Source organism: Meriones unguiculatus, chromosome 8 (genome assembly GCF_030254825.1).
Source record: "Meriones unguiculatus strain TT.TT164.6M chromosome 8, Bangor_MerUng_6.1, whole genome shotgun sequence".
NCBI classification, from domain to species: domain Eukaryota; kingdom Metazoa; phylum Chordata; class Mammalia; order Rodentia; family Muridae; genus Meriones; species Meriones unguiculatus.
The window spans coordinates 80,673,738-80,700,656 of NC_083356.1; the positions used below are offsets into that span (position 1 = coordinate 80,673,738).

General features: G+C 38.7%; 1 protein-coding gene across 1 annotated transcript; it reads right to left on the minus strand.

The window, feature by feature from the left end:
* Window positions 1-1,603: 1,603 nt before the first annotated feature.
* Window positions 1,604-26,919, minus strand: Ppp6c (protein phosphatase 6 catalytic subunit). The gene is made up of 7 exons (XM_021633360.2): window positions 26,736-26,919; window positions 15,263-15,358; window positions 13,686-13,751; window positions 11,910-12,051; window positions 7,116-7,195; window positions 6,754-6,963; window positions 1,604-4,834 (listed from the first exon to the last, which is right to left on the minus strand). The coding sequence occupies exons 1-7, from the start codon at window positions 26,808-26,810 to the stop codon at window positions 4,586-4,588; spliced, it is 918 nt and encodes a 305-aa protein (XP_021489035.1). The 5' UTR covers window positions 26,811-26,919; the 3' UTR covers window positions 1,604-4,585.

Consider the following 26,919-nt stretch of genomic DNA (forward strand, 5'->3'; position numbering starts at 1 on the left):
TCTCTGAAACACAATCTGTCAACAGAATTGCAACTCCTCCATGGGTATCCTAAAATGTATCCTTCATGTTGTGTCCAAGAGCTACCATATCAGCCTCTGGGCTTATATAAAACATGCACATCCTATTGCCCCAATCCACTAATTCATGTCTCCTACTGCATCTAACACTTCCTCTAAATTTCTTGTACTTAAAAGACTTGAGCGATGGAGCAGTTATACTTGAAGAGGATCTGGGCTCAGTTTCTAGCACCAACATGTGGCTCACAATCATACCTAGCCCCAGATCTGAGGCTCTCTTCTGAACTCTGCACATACATAAGCACCAGCAACATTCATACACAGAAAACAAATAAATTCGATTTTTTAAAGCTACAAGTGTTGACAATTATGTCTTACCCTGGATTCCTCTTCCTAATCACACTGATTTTGGTTGAGTCCTCAGTAAACAGTAAGTTTGGGCCAAGTTATGGACATTTTGTAGGTGCTATTTCTAATACTATAATCAATTTTACTATATTCCTTTTAGAACATAAAAGATCAGAGAATTCAATTTGTTCACGGTCACAAAGCTGCAAAAACCAACAGTACTTAAAATAGAAGGCTTCTCACTGTGATGTGCCCTCCAAAGGGTTCAAGTTCCAGTTCTCCCACGTGACCTTGGTAAGTTACCTGTCTTTTCCAAACTCATTTCCTCATCTGGGTTGAAGAACTTAGGCAGAGATTTATAGTAAGAGTACCATAAGAATCTAGCGTGGCTAGACTCATGGTGGTGTATGTCTTTAATCCCAGCACTTGGAATGCATAGCCAGGTGGATCTCTGCAAAGACAATGTGGGCTACATAAAATTGAAAAACTGTCTCAGAACAACCAGCCTCCTCAGACCAAAAAAAAAAAAAAAAAAAAAAAAAAAAAAATCACAACCTAAGACATGTAGCTTCAGTGGTAGACTGCTTACAAGAAGGCCCCAGGTTCATTTCTCAACAAGGCAAAATAGGACATGATTAGCATCTACCTAAAATGCTTCAGTATAGATTTAAAAAGATCCCCTCTCATTTATATACAAAATGCTAAGAACCATTATCAGGTACTCACAGAGTGGCATGTACTATGAAATAAATGTTTTTGTTGAAACACATAAAAGAAATTATGTATAAACTTCATATGTTGTTGAATTAAGAACCATGTTAATAATGTAAGCTTTAACTTATTCTCAAAAGAAAGGTACATAATCATGTGATGAAGGAAACTTGCATCATTCTAGGGGATTTTTGAATTTTTTTTGGTTTTGATTACTATATTATTTGTAATAATGAAACATATAGTAATCAAGTAAGCACACAGTATAAATACCTCCCTGTAAATGCACAGTACAGAGTTGTAATGACCTCATGAGGCATGGTTCTGGTCACATGGTCCATCTAAAATGGAACAATAAATAGTGCCTTTAAGAAACTGGAACACTTTAGGCCATAGGCAAATGCAGGGGGAAAAGAAAGTTTAACAGTCATACAACCAAGTGAAAGAGCAAGCAGTTCTTTAAAAACATAAATTATATGAAATGCTACCTTCTTCTCAGGGAATACTACAGACTACATTAGATAAATTATTTTTCACAAACTTCCTATAATCTTTTTATTAATTGACACTGAGGGAATGTAGCACCTTTCATTCAAAGAACTGGAGGTGCTTTACAAACATTAGCATTTAAAAAACAATGACACTTAAAAATTGGATTCTTGTAGATAAATTTGTAGTTAAATCTCTTCAACTTTGTACACAATTTTCAAAGCTGACAAAAGTGATTCTACATCTGACAATGGCAGGCTTTCACAGTACAGGCATTTTTCAACTCCCAGAGCTGGGGTTACAGAGCAAACACACACAGATCTTAAATGCAATGAACATTTTGAACCTTATTTCAAAAGCAAAACTTAGCATTTAAGATGTCAAAATCTTCCAACAGTTCTAGACATCCAGATGGAATAGGAGCTGATACAGATTGCATATTAGATGTAATCAAGGCTTTTTAGAATCCCGTCCGAGTGAACACATTTAAAGAAATGAGATTCTTCATTGACCTATGGAAAGCTAGCCAAGAGTCTTTCAGCCAAATAAAGAGAGGGAGAAAATGGCAATTCAAAGTAGACAGTTCTCACTGGAGGCTCGGACACTTTATTAGAAACCAAGTATATCACAGGAAAATAAAAATAGTTCTTAGCTCCACTGATACAACATAAGGGATTTTACATTCGGCCTACATACAGGGAGTAGCAAATTCCCTCGCCTACAGATCAATGGCTTGCAAGTATCTCCTACCACACAATTACTCTTGTATAATACATAGCCCTTGTTTAGTAGTGGGATCCAAATTATTTCCAGGCTTACAAAGTCCAATACATTCACTCTCTTTCCTTCACACATCTAATAGTAAAAACTAGTTTTTCCATGCCCTAAAGCCATTATCAGCTGAAGAAAAGTCAGGCAAAACAGAGATGGCAGTTAAGGAATGGACAGAATATTATTGGCACATGCCCAGCTAGTGACAAACAAGTTTAGTACACCATGACTTGAAAATAAGTCACATTTCAAGGTGAATGAAAACAACCACATCAACTAAGCTAAGGAGTGTGAAGTGGAAAGGCGACTGAGAGTAACTGGTTTTACTGATACAACTTAGAAGCAGTGGAAGGCAAGCACTTAAATACAATTTACGGTAACAAGAACAAAAAAATACTGCAGAGCTGTTAAAAAAAACACCACACCACGTTGTCTGCATCATTAATTCCAGTGTTTCGCAATTAAGTAAAATACATAGCTACATATTCCTGTGAGATAAAAATACCTTTCCACCTGAATTACACTGGGGTTAGGGCAGTAAGACAAAGCTACCGACCCACTATTAGTTCAAGTGTGTGCTGCAAATGCCTCAGCCACTTCTTTCATAGAGCTACACAATTAAAAACTATACAAGGAGCTGGGTGGTTAGGGACAAATAAAATCAAACTAAGATTGTGCTCATTCAGTAAAAGAAACCCTGATGAAAGATTATTTGCCAAGAAGCTTAAACTATTAAGATTTTTTTTTTATTGCATTTTTAGATAACCTGGAAGTTCTTATCCTGAAGGGGAAAAGTTTTTTGTTTTTTAAATTACCTGAACAGATGCTAAAGTGCTTTATCAATCGGCTTCACACGGTTTCCTGGGATGACAAAAAACAATTATAGTCATAAAGGGATACCAACAATTTCACAAGATGGTACATCCCGAAATCATCTATGACCACAGTCATAAGAGATAATGATATACTTGTCCTTATTAAGTGGACAATACATATCAAGAACTGATCATCATAACCCTTTAGATAGTCAAATTACACAAAGCTGAAATATGGTATGACAGACGTTCACAAGAGGACAGTCTGTTTCTTCCCACACTTTAAATAATCTGCTTCAGATTACAGTTCACAAACACAAGGGTTCTGATTTTTCAGCCTTTAAAGTTGCAGTTAAAACTGAATAGTTTGTAAAAGTTAAGGTCAAGGGTTACAGTGAGAGAATGCTTGCTATTGAAAAGTACATGTGATTACTTGATGATTCTCATGACAGTGTAAACTGGTATCAAGCACATTCTACTCAACTGGTATTTAATCAACACGTCAGTGCTACAAGTATTAAATGTTTTTCTATTACTATAGAGGATAGAAATCAAAACATTAATATGGCAGTTATGTTCTTTAGGCACAATTTAGTGATTTTTTTAAAAAAATATTGAATTTCAATTGAAAATTTAGACTCAACCAAAGGGTCAAAAACTCTTGAGAAAACGGAAAAAAAAAAAGGAAGAAAGAAAGAAAAAAGTAACTTTAAGCTAACAATGTAAGTTGCTTAAAATTTCTAACACTTAACCTATCTGGGTTTTAAGATTACTTTATTAAAAAATACAAGAAATCTGAAAAAAGATCAGTACAATTATCTTAATGTACAAAGTCATAGCTGTAGCAGTTTTAAACTAAAATTTAAAAACACAACAAGGAGGGCAGCCCTTTAGACCAATTTATTTTTATACCCCTTTAAAACATCAAATTATCATCCAACAAAGGACAGTGAAGTTTACAGCCGGGACAAGGGTACATGACTCAGGCATATGCAGTCCATCCTGCCCACTGGACAACTTTGCTGCTGAAATTTCTTAAACCCTACCAAACAAAAACAGAAGGCTGGCTGATACAAATGAGGAGGATTTCCATGTAAATTGTCAATTGGCTTTTTAAAAAGGGAAACACTTCCTGTCTCCCCAGAACAGCAAATATGCAAGAGCTACATGCAGCAACATGAGTATTAAGACATTTCTCAAGTCTTCTCAAACGAGTCCAAGGTGGGGATGGGATGAGTGGCAAAATTGATAGAAAAACACTGCTATTGACACCATAACAAACAATAAATTTAGATAATTTAAAATTAAAAAAAAAAAAAAGGCAAGAGGCAGCATTTCAGCAGCAAAGTGCTCAATAAAAAGTATATTGTAGAGGGTACAAGAAAGTTGGGGTAAAAGAGGGCAAAAAGTGGGCCAGCGGGATGGCAAAGGCCTCAAAGGAAATACGGCGTCGTGGTTCTGGGAGGAATAACACGTTCTGAATCTGGAACTGCCCGGAATAACTTTGGCTCTCTCGTATTGACATCTTTGAAGACCATGATGGAAGCAATGTTTCCACAGCGATAGCAGTAGTTAGGAGCAGACCACACTGTGACCAGCTTCTCGTCAAACATAAATTTATAGCCTTCATGCACAAGCTGATGTGCTCTGCAGATGAGTTTCAAGTTGTTGATATGAACAAACTGAAATTTAGAAAGGTTTTGTGAGTATTTCATCCAACCACTTAATAACCATTCTAAGCAGCAAGTATCACAAAGTTATCATGACTCTAAACCCCACTCTCTAACCATCCACAACATTTCAGGAGTCACTTTGGCCTGAATACGTAGCTCATATGTACTCTGAGGCAGGTACAGTTAACAAGCACCTGTATTCTCAGTTACTTGGGAGGCTGAGTAGGAGGATCACTTCAGTCCAGAAGTTTGAGACCAACCACTGCAACACAGAGGCAGCACATCTTTAAAACAGTAATAGTAGCAGTGCAATAGCAGAAATAGTAGTAATAATAATAATAGACAGTTAGGTGCCTGTCATCAAGCCTGATAACCAGAATTTGATCCCAGAACCCACAGAATAGGAGAAAACTGACTCTCACAAGTTGTCCTATGACCTCTCCACATTCCTCCAATATGCACATAAAAAACAAAAAACAAAAAACTAAATAAACAAACAGGCAAATAAACATTATAGAAATTGCTAGAAGTAAGAGCTTGAGGCCAGCCCAGGACATATAAGAATTATATCAAGGAAAAAAAGAAATTTCTAGGGGAAAACATTTACATAATCACTATCAACTACAAAAAAAAAAGTTTTCTATTTAATGGCTTAACAATAACATTACTATCAGTCTTATTATGTGAGGATTCAGTGCATGCCATGAAGAGATCATCCTTCTTTGCAACCTGAAGAGGAAAAGGTTCAGACTGAGTAAAGTCTTCCATGAAGACAAATCAATGGCCCCAGCACCTGGTTCTATAACTCTATTATGTTAAAAACATATCTCAACAGAACATCATCCCTGTGTGTGTGAATGCTTTTTGCCTATATGTCATGGCTTTTTAAATGTCTGTATTGTTTTGTATATGTATAGGGCAAATAGGCTTGTTACTTGATAAAGCTACCTTCATAAAATAGTAGCAGATGTCAGAATTTCTGTGTGTACCTTATTTGTAAATTATTTACCCTGAAATTTTGGCAAATAGTTTCTGAATTCTAAAATTATACTCATGTAGCAAGCACTGTAGATTATCAAAAAAAATCAAAGATTGTGATCATAATGTTTTATAAATTGTAATCAAGAAGTTATTTTTATATATTACTGTCTAATTATTCAACCCAGTGGTTCTTGTTTTCATCTAGTCATGAAGATTCAGTATGTGCCTTGGAACAACATTGAATTCTCTTTGCTCATGTATGTTAGTTTAAAATTTGAACTCAGGCTGGAGAGATGGTTTGGTGGTTAAGAGCACTGGCTGTTTTTCCCAACTACCACACAGTAGCTCACAACCACTTTTAACTCCAGTCTCAAGGGATCCAAGACCCTCTTCTGGCCTACTCAGTTACTTTATGCATATGATGCATAGACATAGTATGCCTTTCATAGTGGTGCACACCTTTAGTCCTAGCACTGGGGAAGCAAAAACAGTCTGATCTCCATGAGTTCAAGGTCAACCTGGTCTATACATTAAGTTGAGGACAATCACGGTTACATAGACCCTGTCTCAAAAAACAAGCTAAAAATGTTTTAAAGAAAAATAAAATAAAATAAAATTTGAACTCGACCAGGATTAGAAGACTGTCAGAATATATGTATGTTTCAGGATATTTGACCTGCCACTAAAACAAACAAGTTGCCTATCTTGCTCTGTGTTCTTGTTACTAAACTATTATTTTAATAACATTAGCAGATAATGCTGCTAATGAAACTTTCACATATAATCTCACTGAACAATTCAGGAAGCACAAATCAATTAACTACAGTAGAAATCTGATACCTATAGCAACCATAGCTTTAGTACTTTAGGCTACGAGTTTGATATCTAAGATCAATATTATTCTTTTGCCCATCAAAGAACTACTTTTCCAAAAATGTTAGCTTTACCTCATTCGTGACTTTTGCTCCAAAAAGCCAACCTGCTCCTCTGGGACTGATTGCCCAAGTATCTACATCTTCAGGATCTGACCACACCAGGTCACAAAATGCTCCTTTGTGAGGAATTTCCTGATTTCGTTCAATAGTTCGAATTTGATCCAGTGTTTTGATATCAGGAGATAAGCCGCCATGAACACACAAAATCTGCTCATCTATTAACTAGCAAAAAAGAACAATAAAGGGTCATAACGAACTCAAATTTAGTCAACAATAAATACTAAAACTAAATAAATGGCTACAATTGACAAAAATATGTAATGTTATTGACAAGAAATACATTTTAAACTCGGAGGAGATTCATATAAACTTACAGCTGCTACTGTGAGCATGTCAAAAACTTTGGTACAGTATCTCCAGGCATTAGCATTTCCATATTTGGTTTGGCACTCATCTGTGACAAAACCAGAAATGTTCTCATTAATTAAATAATACATAAAATGCTACAGTGACTGTTGTGACAAAAGAAATTCACCTTAATCTAGGGCAGAAAATTACAGTGCATATTTATCCCTAATAGACCTTTCATATAGAACCAAACAATACACATAGCCTAAGGAAGACGGGGCTACAGCCTCAGTGGCAGGCACTTACTTTATATGTGTAAAGCCCAAGGTCAATGTACATATATACATACATACATATATGCAAATAAGATGGACTGGAGAAATGGCTCAGCCATTAAGAGCACTCAATGCTCTTGCAGAAGACAATGGTTCAGTTCTCAGCAGCCACGTGGCTTAAAACTATCTGTAACTCCAGTGAGTGGATCTTACACTCTCTTCCAGCTTCTGCAGGCACCAGGCACAAATGTGGAGCACATATAACATGCAGACAAAACAATCACACACATAAAATAAAAATAAATAAATCTTTAAAAACTATGTCTCCTAAAGAAATTATAATCCTTTTCATTTCAGGAATGACCCTAAGATAAAGTTAGAAATATTAACCAAAATGCTATCAAGAGGAAGTAAATTACTGATTTCACATAATACAAACAAAATACTTTCATCAGTTATATTAATGCCAAGTAATTCTACAAGACATTTCTTTAATATGACTGCATTATTCTAGGAGGATAATCAAATCAAAGAAGTCAGAAGACCCTTAATTATAGGAGCATGAGTAATTCCAACCAACATTTCTCAGGGCAAAATTGTTTCTTGAAAGATCTTGAAAACTACACTAAATGCTGACATCTAATCAAATTCTAACAGGCAGAACTGATTAGACTCAGAGTATTACAAAAGGCCAGGAAGATGGCTTACCAGTTAAAGGCATTTGCCTCCAAACCTAATGTTCTGGCTTTGAACCCCAGAACTCACATGGTAGAAGAACCAGCTTCTTCAAGTTGTTCTCTGACCTCCACTGATATACACAGACATGTACATACATTCTCAGAGATTTACCTGCCTCTTGCCTTCTGAGTGCTGAGAGTAAAGACAGGAGCCACCACTGCCCAGCTTCAACATTCTCAGACATTCATGAAAGAACATGAACACACGTGTGCACACATACAAACTCAAACACATATACAAATAAATGTAATTTTAAAAGATCAAGTCGCCAATGTATGTTTATTAGTGTGAATTAAGCAACCAATATAATAATAGCTATCTTTGGCTTTAAATCACTGTAAATCCTTTAAGTAAAATTATGTTTTTTTCTAAGTAGCTACTTACCTTGTTAAATAAAACTACAAAAACTACTAGGTGAACACACTTCCGAGAAAGAGAAAATTCAATACCAAATTTAGTACTGTTACCATTTTCTTCAGCCAAAAGATACTAACTGAAAGGCCCTACATCCTCTCCCCTTTTTACTCCTTTGTCCTACATTGATGAATGTTGCATAATTACATTCAAAAAGAATTTCTCCTGCTTTTGTTTCTCCTTATATACATATTTTTGAATATTCATAATCTAAGTCTAAAATTTTAAATATTACAAAAAAGGTCAAATTTTATAAGCATCAAGTAACATGCACGGAAAATTCTATAAATACCTCAATCAAAATGGAAACATGCTAAAAATAAATATTGGGAGGCTGAAAAAAACTGGGAAGTTGGAATTACGGCTCAGTGATTAAGAGCATTTAATGCTCTTGCAAAGCACCTGGATTCAGTTCCTAGCACCTACATCATGCACAGACATACATGTAAGCAAACACTCATAAAATAAAAATGCACAAATCTTTTTTTTGGTTTGGTTTTTTTGAGAAAATGTTTCTGTGTAATAGAGCCTTGGCTGTCCTGGAACTCACTTTGTAGACCAGGCTGACCCTGACAGTCAATACCTCCCGAGTGCAGGGGTTAAAGGCATGTGCTACCATGCCCAGCAAAATGAACACCCCCCCCCCCCCACACACACCCCGACGGAGTTTCTTTGTATGTAGCTTTGGCTGGCCTTCATCTCAACAGAGATCTGCCTGCCTCAGCCTCCCTGAGTATTGGGATTAAAGGTACGTGCTACCACCGCCCAGCTGAACAAATCTTAAAATAAGATGGGCTGGAGAGATGGCTCAGAGACTAAGAGCACTGGCTGCTCTTCCAGAGGTCCTGAGTTCAATTCCCAGCAACCACATGGTGGCTCACAGCCATCTATAATGAGATCTGGTGCCCTCTTCTTGTGTGCAGGCAGAACACTATAAATAATAAAGAAATAAAACTTTAAAAAAAATAAAAAATAAAATAAGATACAATAAAAGCCAGATGTGGTGGCACGTCTTCAATTTCTGTACTTGGGAGTCACAGGAAGGTGGATTTCAAGGTGGTCTGCATAGGATGTTCTAGGACATCCAGGGACAAAATAGTGAATATGCTAACACACACACATACACACACAAACATTTAGATAAAATAAAGATTAGAATAATATTTTCAGGCTCGCCACCAGGCCTGATAACCTGAGTTCAATCTCCAGAATCCATATGGTTGAAGAAAAGAACCAATTCTTATAAATTGTTGTCTGACCTCCAAACATGGCCATGGTGTAAGCATGTGCACACACATACAAATATTTTAAATGTTTGTTTCCATATTTCCTTAAAAAATTAAGCAGAATGTGGTGGCACATGCCTTTAATCTCAGTGGTCAGAAGGCAGAAGCAGGCAGATCTATGAGCAAGGCCAGCTGGTATACATATGAGTTCCAGGACAACCAGAACTAGGCAGGGAGATCCTAACTTAACAAACAAACAATAACAACAAAATCCTAAAACATGCAAACATAGCACTGTGCCAGATATGGGGACACACATCCATAATCCCAGAATTTGGGAGGCTAAGGTAGGAGGATACCACCATCTTCAGGCCATTAGGATACTGACTTTTTGACTAGCCTGGGCTGCAGAATGATACTCTGTCTATAAATAGGCAAGCAAGCAAGCAAACAAATGTTCAGCCAGCAACTGGGAGACTGTTTTAGTTTTGAGGCTAACCTGGGACACATAGTGCCTCCCAGGTCAGCCTGAGCTACAGAATGCAATCCTGCCTCAAATAAACAGTTGTTTCATATTTCATATCTGAAATAGTTCATCCCATTTGAATGCTCAGGCCTCTAATCCTAACATTTAGGAGGCTAAGGCTTGCAGGAAGACACAGGTTCAAGGCCAGCCTGGGCCACACAGCAAGCTCTAGCCCATCCAGATCTATGTAGCAACATCCTGCCTCAAAATTCCAGAAACAATGAAAGAAAAAGTAAAAAGAAAGAAATGTTCGTGCTCCATAGCATTTCAGACTTCAGATTTTGGGGCTTGGGGTGTATGTAGCGCAGTGAAAGAGTTCTTAGTTTGTATGTCCTGGGCATGTGCTTGGCACATTAAAAACAAAAGCATTGTAAACCTGAAACTCTTAGAGTGTCATGGTGGTGCTCAAAGTTTCAGACTTTACAAATGATGATTTGGGGTGTGGATTTTCAGATTGGGAATACTCAATCTGTATTATACAAAATTTCTTTCAGACTACATATCATATTATAATGTATAAAATTATATTTTATATAACATAATCTATAATAAAATTATACTATATATAAAATATAACTGTTTAGATTTGTATCCTATCCTCAAGAAATCTCATGTTTTTCCAAATATTCCAAAATCATAGGATTTAGGAGGCTGCCACAGGATCATGTGATCATGTCAACCAGGATGACAGTGACTTCTAGGCCTCTATGGTCTCTATGGAGACATCCTGTCAAAAACAAAGAAAACAACCAAAAGATTAAGGAAGTGAAACGACTAAGTACACAACACAGCATTAAGGAAGGACTGCGGGTATAGCTTAGTAGTAGAGTGCTTGCCTAGTATGTGTATGTTCTGGGTTCAGTGTCCCACAAAAAGGGGGGGATGGGAGGACACGTGCAGATAAAACCCCAGTCTTGTGCATAGCATCCACCTTCAGTAGATTCTAGAATCCTATTCTGAAAGAATTTGATTATAATGTTTAAAGTGAGACCCAGTAATACACATTTAAAAAAAAATTTTTTTTAAATTGGGATTGGAAAGATAGCTCAGCAGTTAAGACTCCTTGCTCCCATTATCCTGTCAGGCAACTCATAACTGTCTTTAACTCCAGCTCCAGAGAATCTAAGGCCTCTGGACTCTAAGAAGACTTAAACTCACATACACATACCCACATGCATACACAAATATAGACATAATCAATAATACAACGATCTTTTAGATTTTTATTATCTTTATTCATTCGCTGGGAGTTATGCTGCAGAACACGTGTGGAGGCCGGAAATAACATTCAGGGTTCATTCTCTCCGCCCACCATGTGGCAAACAAACTCAGTCTATCAGGCTTATACTGAGTGCTTTTGCTTACTAGCCACCTCACAGGCTCACAATCTGCACTTTTAACAAGCACTCCAAGTGATTCAAGGTGGGAAATTTAAGATTACATTTTTTCACACTAATTTAGAACAATGTACAACCAAAGTCTTATTAATAGCAGTCAGCCTTTCACTGTATGTCAGTATTTTCAGTTGACTGGGAGAGATGTGGAGTAAAGCAGAAAACAAAAACAAAGTACATGTAATTTATACAACCTTTCCCCCCAAAAGTAAAATACAACTCAGAATCAGAGAAAAGAAAGTCTTACCATAAAATCCATACACCTGTGTTATCTGTCTACTCTCATGATTTCCTCTTAAAAGTGTAATACGATCAGGCCATTTAGCCTTTAGTGCAAGAAGATAAGTGAAGGTCTCCAAACTATAGTAACCTCTGTCTACAAAATCACCCTGTAAAGTAAAAGTTTACAGTTATAAACCATACAATAGTTATAATAGCCTCCCAAAATGCAATAAAGAGCTGTACATTGTTTTCTTCAAAAATTACTTAGAAACAGGAACTGTTTCTCTACAAGCCTGAAGAACTTTGAGTCCCTAGTACCCATGTAAAAAGATGGCTGCACATGCTGATAATCCAAGCACTGGAAGACTGAGAAGGTGAAGCCTGGGAGCTTGCTACCAGGCCAGTGTACTGAAATCCAGAGTTTCTTGCTCAGTGAAGGATTATGTTCTCAAGGCAGTAATAAAGTGTAGAATAAGCCTGGTCTGCCTAGAGAGCCTCAGGTCAGCCAGGATAATACAGTGAGACCCCCTCAACAAAACCATAAACCCAAACCCCTACATATACAAATGCTACTTACACTTCCAATTAATGTCTGACTTGGGCCAATATTATACCAATATTCAGAAAATAGCTTTAAAAATAGTAATACAGGACTGGAGATGTGGTTTAGTGGTTAAGAGCACTGACTGTTTTCCCTGAGGACCCAAGTTCTTTCTATTGCCAGCACCACCCTGGTAGCTAATAACCACCCAGTTTCAGGGGATCTGATACCCTCTTCTGGCTTCCATGAGCACCAAACATGCATGTGGTACATAGACATACATGTAGGCAAAACACCTATACACATAAAAATAATAAATTAAAAAACAAACTATTTATAATAATTAGGAAGGTGACAGAGAACTTTGTAATGTTACTTGTCCTTGCAAAGGGCCTGGATTCAATTACTGGCATCCACAAGTGGTTCCCTCAAGTTCCATAGGATCTAATGCACTCTGACCATCACAGGCAGAAGGCACACATGTAGTACAGACACACATGCAAGTAAAACACTCATACACATAAAATAATAAGTCTTCAAAAGTTTTTTTTTTTTTTTTTTCCCATTAACTGGCTGGGAGGATAGCTTAGTGGATAAAGTACATACTCAGGCAGGTATGAGGCCTTACCTAAATTCAATCTACAGATCCCACAAAGAAACAGTGAGACATGGTGCTATGTGCTGGTAATCCAGTTACTGGGAAGGCAGAGACAGGCAGAACCCTGAAACTTGCTGAGAGCCAGCCTAGCCTACTTAGGGAGTTCTAGGGTAATGAGAGATCCTGTTTCAAGAACAAGTGGATGGTAACTAAGGAACAACATCCAATGTTGTCCAATGGCTTCCATGTACTTATGTGCACACATACATACACATACATGCACATGCATGTGCGCACACACACAGTTCAGAAAAATTCAACATTATATCCAAAAAGGAAAGTTTTAAAAAAATCCACTATAATAGCAAGTGTGTATTAGGGAAAAGTATGAAATACAAACTATACCTTCATGTATTCATCCATCTACAAACTAAACCAGGGGTTCTACGTGGTCCTCCTGCCATCATTGGCAGTCACAGTTCAGTCCTATTTGTATAGGTTTACAATACAGCAATTACATGCAACTAGAAGACATGACAAAATACAGGAAACTACTGACTCTCTTTTCCATACATTTAAATAGCAATTATTATAGAATTTTCATGCAATAAGTGGTTTCTTCTGATTTTAAATAAGCAATTGGCATTATAGTGTTTACATACCATAAATATGTAGTTTGTGTCAGGAACCTGACCTCCAGTTCTGAACAGTTCACAAAGATCATAAAACTGTAAAAGAAGAAGTAATATATGCTAGTTACAAATTCCAGTGAATGACTAAGATAAACTGAGAATGAGATGTGTAAAGAAACAGTTAAAAAGACCTCAAATATTTACATTTGTAAGAAGAATTTTAGTGGATTTGTTTTTGTTAAGGTAAAAACAAATTAGTAGAAACCACTGGCTGCTTCCCCAGAACACCTCATCTGATTCCAGGACCCACATGGTGGCTCTCAATCACCTGTAACTCCAGTCCCAGGGGATCTGACACCCTCTTTAGTTCCTTGCAGCTATACTGCAACAACCAACCACCTGTAACTCCAGTTCCAAGAAATCCAAAGCCCTCTTTCAGCCTCCATAGATACCAGGAATGCAGACAAAAATATCCATACACATAAAATAGAAATATTTTTTAAAAAGCCAAAATAAAAACAGAAGAAGCTCAGACTTATGATCCTTGTACTTAGGCCGCTGAGGCAGGACTGCCACTGCCCAAAAAAGTACTTGAAAAAGCAAAAAGGAAATAGATTTGTAAGTAGCCAAAATGTATTTTATTTATGAAGCAGCCTCTATTCACGGCCAAATTAAACACATTTTTGCTCCTTTACACCATCACATTAAAAAGGAAACTTGCAGACAGTCAGATGAGTGGTAGAGTGATTGATGCTCATAACATATTCCAGGTCCCACAGTCCCAACTACACTATGTATATTGTAGGCTAGCTTTTCAGCTTTTAGTTCCCAGTAATCAACTTTTACAAATCAGGTAAAGTTAGCACAGAGGCAGAATACTAACAGTAGGATCTAATGTTAAAGTATGATCTCTAGTCAGTGCTTTAAAATTGTTACAAACAAAGCAGCAGGTGGGGGTGGAGAGACGGCCCAGTGGTTAAGAGCATGCATAGCTCTTCCTGAGGATCCGAGTTAGTTACTGACGCCCATATCAGGTGGCTTACTACCACCTGTAACTCCTATTCCAAGAACTCTAACTCCTCTGGCCCCATGGGCACCTGAGCACACATGCATATCACACAACACAACACACACACGTAAAAATAATAAAATTTAAAGTTAAAAAATAAAAGCCAGCGGTATTTCAGGCCCTACAGTCCCAATGAAAAAAATGAACTAAATCTTTTTCATCTCATTCTATCAGTGACTTGCTATAAGATCATGTAACAATTTACTTTTCTGAAGAAAATTTTTAGAAGATTTTAATAAGACATGAATGAATAAGCAAAGTACTTAAAACAATATTTTGCATCTTCCATTCTCATAGAACACCTCACACCAGTCCACAGAACAACACAGCAGTCTATACACTTCACAAGTGGAATTCCAAGTTCATGAAATATTTGGCCACTGCTTTTATTTGCTAGCATACTGAGCCAGAAACCACTCATAGCATGAAAACTAACACCATCTAACTACCAGCTGAGTTTTGTTTTGTGTATTTTGTAGCATAAATCAGAAAAATGCATCACTGACAGTACAAACCCTAAAACTTCCTTTGAAATTACCTGCCCATGTATGTCCCCGCATACTGTTACTGGCGTCGACACTGGCTGAACATTCGACTCTTCGAGGAGCAGATCACAAACATAGTCACACAGCCGCTGAAAGGAGAGTGGAAAGAAATGTCAACTTCTACAATATTACAACCAAGGGTCAAATACAAAAAACTGCAAGGACTAACATTTAGAAAAACCAAGTTTCCTTTAAAAATATTTTATGTGCACGAGTATTTGGCCTGCATGTATTACTACCCGCCTGGTGTCTGAGGAAGGCAGAAAAAGGCATCAGATTTCCTGAAGCTACAGTTAATGTGAGCTGCTTTGTGGGGACTGGGTCTAAAGCCAGGTCCTCAGCAAGAGCAACAAGTGCTCTTAACCACTGAGCCAATTCTTCAGCTCCTCCAACCTCAGGTCCTTCCTTTTGAAATTGTATCATACATTCAAACAAAAACAAAAAGAAGTATTTTTTTATTAGCAGATAAAAGCTCACACCTATAAACCCAGCACCTTGGAAAATAGAAGCAGGAGGATCAGGAGTTCAAGGCCTTCCTGGGACTACATAGAGAATTCCATGTCAGCTTGTGACATACTACACCTACCCACTTCCATTACAAAAAAAGGAAACTGAAACTGCGTATTCACCATATGACCCAAGAATTGCACTAAGTTCACATAAAAATATCGGTCTACCTGTATAGCATGGAATTCTACTCTAAAATGAACTACTGCTACACCACAGCCTGATTAATTTCAAGGGTCTTACATTGACAGAAGAAGAATCCAAGCATACTGCATGATTCTATTTACATACAATTCTTTTGTTGCTGTTGTTTGAGACACGGGCTCTTCTACCTCAGACTGGCCTCAATTAGCTATGTCCCAGACTATGAACCCATCCTCTGCCCTCACGAGGGCACTAAGATTACAGAGTGTATCATCACACTCAGCTACATAAAATTCTTTTTTAAAAAAAATTTTATTATTGTATTTTATGTGAATGAGTGTTGTGTTTGCATGTATGTCTGCGCACCACATGCATGCCTGTGTCTGTGAGACCAGAAGAGGGCATCAGATCCCTTGGAACTGGAGTTATACATGGAGTTATATAAAATTCATTAATGCTAAAATTACAAAAATGAAGAGCGGTGCCATCGAGATCAGAGGCCAAAGATTTGGTTCAGTAGGTTGAAGCACTTACCACCAAGCTTAACCTGAGTTGCATGCTTGTGATCCATATGGTGGAAGGAGTGAACCAATTCCCACAATATGTCCTCTGACCTCCACATGCATGTCATGGTGCCTGCACCCCTCCCCCATATACACACACATAAGCACATAAACATAATTAAAAATGCAATTAGAAATAAAAAAGAGCCAGGTATGGTAGCACATATCCTTAACCACAACATTCCAGGGGGCAAAGGCAGAAGGATCCTTGTGAGTTCCAGGCTAGCTTGGTCTACAAAAAGAGTTCCAGTCCAGCCAGCCAGCCAGCCAGGGCTATCTATGTAGAGAGACTCTGTCTCAAAAAAACTAAAGAGAAAACCAATCAATCAGCCAGCCAGCCAGCAAGCAAGCAAGCAAGCAAGTAATCTGGTCATCGGTGGTACAGTGCTGGAATCCCAGCACTGACCAGTATTCAGTTGACTGGCTTGCAGGATCTACAGCAGTCAGAGCTGGAGGCACAGACTCAGGTTGCAGAAAATCCTGACTCAGAGTATGGCCTCATAGACAATGTTGATAGGATAGTAAAAAATGAGAAGGTTAATGGAGAAAAGTCATCAAAACAAATTGTGGATCTACAGTCATTGCTAACTTGTGACTATGTGGATCAGACAGCTAAGCTGTCTCTATCTTATTACAGGGGCTTGTGCCTGCAAAGGAAAGCCCATCAGATTCCATAGCATTTCTAGTATTTGGTTGCTACTACAGATTTACATGATTACAAGGCACCTGCAACTGCCACGAATCTCCTCCCTTGGGGTTCTCCAACATGTTTTCTTTCTTTCATCCTCTTTTAATGAGACTTTATATATCTCTGGAATTATTTTTGGTTTAAAAATTTTATAACATGATTTATAAACACAACTATGGATTCTGTTCTACCTGGAGAAAGGGCTGTCTCTTGGTGGAAGAAGTATTAGGCGTAGAGTTATAACTCCCTCATCTAAAACGTGTGCATCGCTAGTCTGTAAATGGAGTCCGTCTAGCTAGCAGTTCTTTCAGGTCTATACTAGAAAAGGAAACTGATTAAACACAGAGGTTTCTGAAGCAGAATGAATTGCGGTCAGATCTTGGCCTCATTGTAGACTTCAGTTTATGACCTCTACAAGTATTTTAAGCTTACATCAAGCCTCAAGCCTTCCAGGGATAAATGACGGATAATAAGAAACATTTTCCATTAGTAAACATTTGGGTAAGGCAGCCAGTATAAGCACACTGCTGGAAAAGAAAATACAAAATAGTAAGAGCCTACACAAAAGTGCTTTCTACAGTGGGCAACCCTCAGTACTCTGCCATCTCCTAGGCATGGTGGGTGGGGGAAATCACATTACAGAAGACTGAACTGTGGAAAGTTCACTGCTTGATGAACACAATACATTAGACTGAAAAGGTCTCTTATCATTAATATGGAAACCTAACATAATTTTAGATTTATTTATTATGTATACAATGTTCTGTCTGCATGTAGACCTGTATACCAGAAGAGGGCACCAGATCTCATTATAGATGGTTGTGAGCCACCATGTAGTTGCTGGGAATTTAACTCATGATCTCTGGAAGAGCAACCAGTGCTCTTAAACTCTAAGCTATCTCTCATAATTTAAAAAGTGATTTCCTTGGCAGGATTGGGTGGCAGGACAAATTAAAAACTCAACTGGCTTTATCTAGAGGAAAAAAAAAACTGTAAAATTTACTAGGCTAATTTTGGAAAACAATACTGATATTAAAGTTATTGATATATCAATTATTAAAGAATATTCTAAGGTTACTATAATTAGTTTGATAAAAGGAATAAAGAGATCAGTTTAGTATAAGATTTTAAAAATAAATGCAAATACAAGAAGTTTAGAATATATTTAAGACAGGGCTAAGGATGTAGCTTATTCAGCGGAGTATTCTGATGAATACTTGCAAAGCCCCCTTCAAATATACTTGTGTTTAATCCTTACTATCATATAAACTGGACACAGTGGCACACTCTATAATCCCAGCACTTTGGAGGTAGAGGCAGGGGATGAAGAGTTCAAGGACAACCTCAACTACATAGTTGGCAACCAATCTGAGCTCAACCTTGTCTCAAAGAAACAAAAAAGTAAAAAACTAAAATTAATTGATAAATAACAAGAATTGCTGCTTGAGTGGCTAACTTTAGTTTCAATTCTTCCTTCCTTCCTTCTGTTCTTTTTTTTCCCCAAGACAGCATTTTTTTCTCTCTAAAGAGTCCTGGCTTCCTGTAACTTCCCATGTAGACCAGGCTAGCTGTCAACTGACTGCCTTTGCCTTCCAAGTGCTGAGATCAAAAGTGTGCTGCACTGCCATGACCGGGCCTTACTTTCATTAAAAAAACAAACAAACAAACAAAAAAAATCACTAAATAAACTTTGGCTTGGGATTAAGGCAGAATCACAATTTTCAACAATTTCTGAAATAGTTCTGTAATTCTGTGTTATATATTTATAATGATGAGCAACATTCCCCTCATAAAATAAAAATATCCATCAATACTGAAAATGCTGAAAATGTTGTCTCACAGTATCATATATTCACCTAAGACTTATAAACACATTTTACTAGCATGCAAATTTGATTCCATTTTACTAATTACGTGCATACCAAGGGCATCGCCATCACCATTGTCATCATCATCATCATCATCATCATCATCATTATTTTTTGAGACAGGGTTTCCCTGAGTAGCCCCGGCTGTCCTGGAACTCACTCTGTAGACCAGGCTGTCCTCAAACTCTGGGGATCTGCCAGCCTTTGATTCCTGCGTGCTGAGAAGGAAGATGTCCAGGACTTGTTTTAAAGTAATTTTAAAAGAAATTTTTATAATTATGAGTAAAAATATCTGACTTATACACTTTTCTACCAGGGCTTTCATAAAACTCTTAGACGAAAGGAGTTGTGGATGAAAAAGTTTAAGAAGCGCTGAGTTAGGGAGGACTTCCTTCACTTTCATATTACCTTTCTTTTTGACTTGTTTTTCCCCCAAAATTATACAAATTATACGCCACACAATCAATCTGTAGTAACATGTTTTCAGTATTTAATAAAGCCTCTAACTGGAGCTTGTTACTGTGTGGACTATAAACAAGACACACAAGATACTATGACCAGACCTTTGGGAGCCTTTAAGGAGGGTAAAAGGGAGAAATGCCTCTGTTCCCTCTATCAGGGACAGTGATTTCCTTGAGTAGCTTCTACTTTTAAACACCTTACGTTCTAAAATTAGTCAGCTCCTAGAATGCTTCAAAGTGTAATTTTTAGAAAGTGGCCTGGTCATTGCAGCATTTATTTTATATACCATGCTTACTTTCACTGCTGGCTCCATCTTAAATTATTTTCTGAATTGTTTTTCTTTAGTTTTTTTACTGCTTTACTGACACATCTTTGGAAAATACCCACTATCCTTTCTGGAACAAAACAAGTTATCATTTAATAAATATTTTGAAACCAATCATAATCCTGTTGGAATCCTGAAAGACTCCACAGTTTCCACATTCCAGTTTGCTAGAGTCTTTACCCAATTGAGGCTGGATCTCCTACTTCATAACGACTCCCAAATTGCAAGTTCTGTCTGGTAAGTGGCCCACCCTCCCTGAACCATAAACTAAAGAACATCACCAATAAACTTTGTCAACCTCAAAGGCTGAGTGTCTGGAGAAGGCATGTCAACTACTTAGGCATGATCCTTTATCCTTCATCTAATCCCGGTATTCTAATTAGTGTAAAATTATAACTGCTTCCTATGAATGTTAGTTCTGTAGATGACAAAAAGTGAGGATTTAGAGAGCAATGTCCCTGAGCCAAAGCACTGCCTTTCATTTCTGATTCAGTAAGGGCTTACAGCTTTGGATATGGCCCAGTAGCAGACAACTGTCTTAACAATCAAGGGGTCCTGACTTCAATCTCTAGTACTACAAAGCTGACCAAATAACAGAAGTAGCATGTAAGTTCCTATCAGGTACCCACAAAATAAAGAAAAGTCTATGAAACTTCAGTATAAATACCCTTTGTAGGTCAGCAACTGCATTACAGTGGCCTTACAGAGCCCAGACATATCATGGTCAAGACATAGGCTGCCCTTCTCCCAAACCCTTCTGAGCTTTGTTTATTGTTTGGTTTGTGGAAAACACAGCTTCTCTTATCAAGACACAATCTTAAAAAACAAAAAACAAACAAAACCCCACCAGATTCTTGATCTTATCTCAAATTCAGGGCAAATTATGTTCCTTTCCTCATCTTGTTCAGTTAAATCTTAATTCTCACACAGTAAGAGTTTTATGGCCCCACTCTTAAGAGGCCCTATCTCTCTTCTCTATTTCTTCCTCAAAATACACACTCATGGTTTCCCATTCTGTTCTCTGCTCTTGTCTCCCAGTTCCCTCTTGACCTTCAAATATATTGGTTTTGTTGTTTTCAGAGTGTCCCATGCAGCCCAGGCTCTCTACACAGCCGAAGATCTTGAACCTATGAGCCTGCTGTCTCTGCTTTCTAGGTGCAGAGCTTTACCACAACACGTTTCTATGACAGTTATATCCTATTCCAGTCCATGGTACATCATGTTGCTAGAATATTATTTCTCAAATCTCCCTTTACTGCCCTTAGAAATCCCTCAAGAATATTCCATCAGAACAATCAGAAAAATCCATTCAGACATTTTCTTTAAGATTTTGTAGATTCTTACTGCGTATAACAGTGTACAGTGTATCTCTAGCTGGATGTGGTGGCACATGCCTTTAATCCCAGCACCTCCGAAGGCAGAGGCAGACAGATCTCTACAAGTTGAGGCCTGGTCTACATACAACACATGTTACAGGGCAGCCAAGGCTGTTCCACAGAGAAACTCTGTCTCAAAAACAAAACAAAACAAAACAAAACAAAAAACTAACACCCCCCCCCCCCCCAAAAAAAAGCCACCACCACCAAAACAGTATCTCTCAATAGCCAGGAATAGAGCCCAGACCTTTAATCAAAGCACTTGGGAGGTCAGCAGATCTCTTGAGTTCAAGGCCAGCCTACGCTACCTAGCAAGTCCCAGGCCAGCGAGGCCTACATAGTGAGACCTTGTTTCAAAAAGAAAGAATGTATCTCTGTAAGTTTTTTCTAAGTTGACCTTTCCTTTTAGTTAACCATGTATTAATATCTCAAAATTATATATTTCTAGTGTATATAAACACTGGGGGGTGGGGGAGGAGAGATGTAACTCAGGTGCATACCTGTGATCTCAGCACCAGAGGCAGGAAGACTCCGTAAACAAAGCCAACTGTGAGACATTGTCTCAAAAAGAGAAACAAATTCACACTGAGTTTAGCCTTCTATTAGAGCACATGCTACACTGTATAAGGATCATTTCTTTAATGTCCCTTTCTTATACTGAGAGACCACCAAGGAGAGAGAGATATGTCTAATTCCATCCTTGGTACTCATATGACATATTACTTGACAAAAGGGGCTACTTAAATAGTTCAGCATGGTGTGACATCCTTGTAATTTTATAGATTCCCAAGGGTGGCTGGTTAGCCAGCCTACCAGAATCTATGATCTAGCAAAAGACCATTTTTACGAAAGCAAAGCAAAACAAAAATTCAAAAACAAACAAGCAAAACAAACAAACAAACAAAACAAAACCCCAAGGTACATAGGGACTGAGGAAGACACTCGAGGCTGACCTCTGGCCTCAGCACTTATGTGCATTAGAGTGTATACAACCACCACAGCCTAGAAGAAATCTGTACTTTTGGTTGTATTCTGTGGAGTCTGTCATGTAGATGTAAGCCCTTTAAGGCATTTCACCAATGTCTGCTCACTTTCATTCCTTTAATACACCTAGGACTAGTGAACTAACCATTTCCAATTTAAGTTCATTTAGAAACACAAATTTCTCAATGCCTCCAACTTCTAATTAATTTAAAATACAAGGAAGGGGCTAGAGAAATAGCCTAATGGTTAAGAGCACTTGCTACTTTTGCAGAGAGCCTGGATTCAGCTTTCAGAACCAACATGGCAGCTTAAAACTGTCTATAGCTCCAATTCCAGAGTATCTGACGCTTTCTTCTAGCTTGCGTAAGCACTGCACACATGTGGCACACAGGCAAAACACTCAGACACATAAAATGAAAACATAGCTTTAAAAAATGCATAGTACTCTAGCAGAGGGTACAAACTTAGTTTCCAGATACATTAGACAGTTCACAAGCACCTATAATTCCAGCTCCATGGAATTAAATGTCTCTGGTCTCCTCAGGCACCTGTTCATAAATGCGCGCGCGCACACACGCACATATGCATAATTAAAAATAGTAAAAATAAATATTTAAAAAACAAAATATTTTCTGTAATATATATTAAATGTCTCCAATTATTTCTCTTATTCTTTGGGCAGAATCTTTTGTTTTGGGGTTCAGACTTCTAAAAAGACTGCTAGAGGCTGGAGAGATGGCTCAGTAGTTAAGAACACTGGCTGCTTTCCCAGAGAATCTGGTTTCAATACCCAGCACCCATAGAGTGGCTCACAACCGTTTGTAACTCCAGTCCAAAGAAAGCCAATGTTCTCTTATGCTCTGCATTCATATGGTACACAGACATACATGCAAGTAAAATATCCATACACATAATATAAACAAATAAAAATCATAAAAAAATGTTATTTAAAGACTCAAGGCTGGAGAGACAGTTCAGTGGTTAAGAGCACTAGTTGTTCTTGCAGAGAACCTAGGTTCAATTCCCAGCACCTACATGGTTGCAACAACCCTCCGGAAACTCTTAATTCCAGGAGATCTAAAGGCCTCTTCTGATTCCCTCAGACACTAGGCAAACACATGGCACGCTATACAGACAAGACATTCACCTAAAATAAATAAGTTTCCTAGAATGCTTCGTTGGCTTACCTATTTTTAGTTTGTACTTTTTGCCAAGGAAGACAAATAAAATTGAATTTCTTTTCTTTCTTTCCTTATTTATTTATTTACTTACTTATATTTAAGGAAGAATTTTACTATGTAGTCCTATCTGGGCTGGAACTCACTATGTAGACAAGGCTGGCCTCAAATTCAGAAATCCACCCGCCTCTTCCTTCTGAGTGCTAGGACTAAAAGTATTTGCCACCAAGACTAGCTAAAGTTGAATTTCATAAACACTAGATAGTCAGTAAATTTTTAATTCCAATACTCAGGAGACAGAGGCAGGAAGACTTCAATTGCAGCTAGCTTAAGGCTAGGCTGGGCTACATAAATGAATCTGAGGGAAGACTGAACTACAGGGTAAAGCCCTGTCTCAACAAATAGACAACCAAGAAAACAAATAAACCAGAGACTGGCTGTGCAAGCAAATTAACTGTTTCCAGGATAGAAAAAAAAAATTTAAGGATATACAGAAAATACAGACTTTTTCTCTCAGTAGTTAATCAAAAAATAAGGGGAGAGGAAAAAGTCTAGTAAGAAACAGACAAATGTGGGGCCGGAGAAAAGACACAGTGGTTAAGAGCACATACTATTTTTGCAGAGGACCTGCGTTCTATTCCCAGCACCCAGGCCAGGCTGCTTACAACAGCCAATAACTGCAGCTCCAGAGAAATCTAATCCCTCTGGCTTCTGAAGGCATCTGTACTCATGTGTACATACCCCACAGACACACTGTGGGAGGGATGATCCCTGAGTTCAAGGCCAACTAGGTCTATGTAACCTCCAGGACAGGCAGGGCCATACAGAAAAACCCTATCTCAAAAAACAAAGTAATTAATTAATTAGTTAATTAATTCGTTAGTTAATTAATTAAATTAAAAAAAGCACACAACAGGAGTTAAAAGAGCATACTGCTCTTGAAGATTCAGGTTCAATTCCCAGCACACACATCTGGTGGCTCATACCACCTACAAATCCAATTACAGGGGACAGAATGCCCTCTGCCTCTGCCAGCAGCAGGATACACATGGTGCATGTAAATTCACATAAGTGTACATAAATAAAAATAACACATAAATCTTTAAAAAATTAGTTCAACCCCACACTACAGTAAAATACACCACTATTAAGGTGGAGGCAGGAGAACCAGGGATTCAAGGCAAGCTTGGGCTACATGATACCCTGCATGAAAACATCTGTATCTATCTATATTTAAGAGCTGGAGAGATTGCTCAATAGTTAAGACTGTAGAGAGGCACTGAATTTAGTTTCTATCACCCACATCTGGTGGCTCACAACTGTCTGTAACTCCAACTCCAGGGTGACCTGGTGCCTCTGGCCTCCAAAGGCACCATGTACCCACATACACACAAACTAATTATAAATAAATCTTATTTATTTATTTAAAAAAAAACCAGGAAGGAAATAAAAAGCATAACACAGCCAGGTATGTTGGTTAGGACACAGCATTTGAGAAGTGGAAGCAGTGGATCAGGAGTTCAAGGTCATCCTCAGGTACACAGTGGGTTGGAGGCCACCATGAACTTTTTTAAAAAAAGATCTGCACTTTATGTGTAGGACTATTTTGTCTGCATGTATATCTGTGAAACACGTGTGTGCCTGGTGCCTACAAAAGCCAGAACAAGCCAGATCCCTTGGAAGTTTTAAACCGCCATGTCCTTGCTGGGATTAGAACTTCCAAGTCCTCTGGAAGAGTAGCCAGTGCTTAACCACTGAGATATCTCTCCACCTCCAACAAGAAGTACCTTAAAAGCTGGGCACGGTAGTGCGTGCCTGTAATCCCAGCACTATGGAAGGCAGAGACAGGTGGATGGATCTCTCTGTGAGTTAGAGGCCAGCCTGCTCGACAAAGAAGTCCAGAACAACCAAGGCTACACAAAGAAACCGTCTCAAACAAACAAACAAACAAACAAAAAACTATCTTAAGATCCTATCTCACAAAACAAAAACAAAGAAGTTACCAAGCAGAAAGAAGAGACAAATGACTGATTCACGTGGCTGAACCTGAGTATCAACCATGTATTACACACAATCAGTATGGAAGTACAAGCTAAGTACTTTCTTTCACACAACATTTTGCATACTTGTTGATTGATTTAAATATCAATTTCATGTATCAAATGGGATGGGAAAACAGACACAGACATAATCATCCATAAGAGAAATGTAATTAACAAAAAGGTAATTTTTTTTCCTTGGGAAAAACAACAACAACAACAACAAAAACGTCTTAAGCCCATGTTGCATAAAAACAGCTTGAAAAGAATTCAAATAATGACAGGGCAGTGGCGGATCACGAGCTTAATCCCAGTACTTGGAGGCAGGAGGCTGTCTGTGAATTCCAGGACATACTGGTTTACAGAGGGAGCTCCAGGACAGCCAGGGCTACAAAGAGAAACCTTGTCTCAAAAAAAAAAAAAAAAAAAAAAAAAAAAAAAAAAAAGGAATTTAAATGCTGAGAATTTATCCACTTACTACATAGTAAATTAAAGTTAACGGAATAAAACAGGCACTAACAACCACCGGATAAACAACGCCAATGGGGACCTATCCACTAGCTTTAGCAGAAGTAAAATACGTTTGAAAACAGTAGTATACCAGCTGCTTACTAACTTTACATTCATTCTCTTAACCTGACCTGAGTAAGACCTCCTTTGGAAAAAAATTAAGAAAATGACACCTTGAGTTATGAGGGAATAACTCAGAAGTCATGCACTCAGAAGGTGTCTGAACTACTTGTTAAGCGACCGCTTATCCACTTAAACAGCTCAACAACGTGCTAAGAAATGGGATCCACACCCGAATTCTCACAAGAAAACTACCATTCCTAGGAGCAATTTCGGGGAGTGGTGGAGGACACTTGACATTTCCCCCCATGACTGTCTCACCGATCCCGCCCACCGGCTTCCCACCTCTCAGAGACTTAGACACTGCGGCCGCGTCCCTGGGGCAGACAGCAGCTCCTGTCAGCTCTGCTGAGAGGACCCCATCCCGGGGGCACTGCCCGCTCGCCCGGGCTCGTCCCGGGGAGACCGAGCGAGTTGGAGTCTTTAAGCAGAGCTGCATGGGCTCGGAGTCCTGTGGGGGACAAAAGGTCGCGACTTCCCCGGGGTCTCCCCTCAGGGAGCCGGGGCCGCATTCGGGGAATTCGGGCTCCCCTGGTTCTGGGCATCGCGCCGCGCCGGACCGAGCCACGCCGCGGAGCGCCCTCCGCCGCGCCGGCACCGGGCGCCGGCAGGGGTCCGGCAGAGGGAGAAGGGCGGTCCGGAGGGCGCCCACAGCCGGAGGGGGCTTGCCTCGCAAGCTGGACGGCCTCCGGCCCGGCTCACCTTCAGGTCGTTTTCGGGAAGGTACTTGCACTGCCGCGCTATCTCCACATACTTGTCCAAATCCAGCGGCGCCATTTTAGGAAGAACAAGCCGCGGCGACGGCAGCGGCGGCGGCTATTGTAGCGGAGGCAGCGGCGGAGGCCGAAGCCGGAACCCTCCTTACGTCACGTCCGACCCGTGAGTG

Excerpts from the sequence above, each read along its gene's own strand:
- Ppp6c (XM_021633360.2), bottom strand. The coding sequence starts at position 26,810 with ATGGCGCCGCTGGATTTGGACAAGTATGTGGAGATAGCGCGGCAGTGC. Across the intron at positions 15,359-26,735 it reads TTCCCGAAAACGACCTGAAG|CGGCTGTGTGACTATGTTTG; the intron begins GTGAGCCGGGCC and ends CTCTCCTTTCAG. Across the intron at positions 6,964-7,115 it reads ACATGCTCACAGTAGCAGCT|TTAATAGATGAGCAGATTTT; the intron begins GTAAGTTTATAT and ends CTTTTTTGCTAG.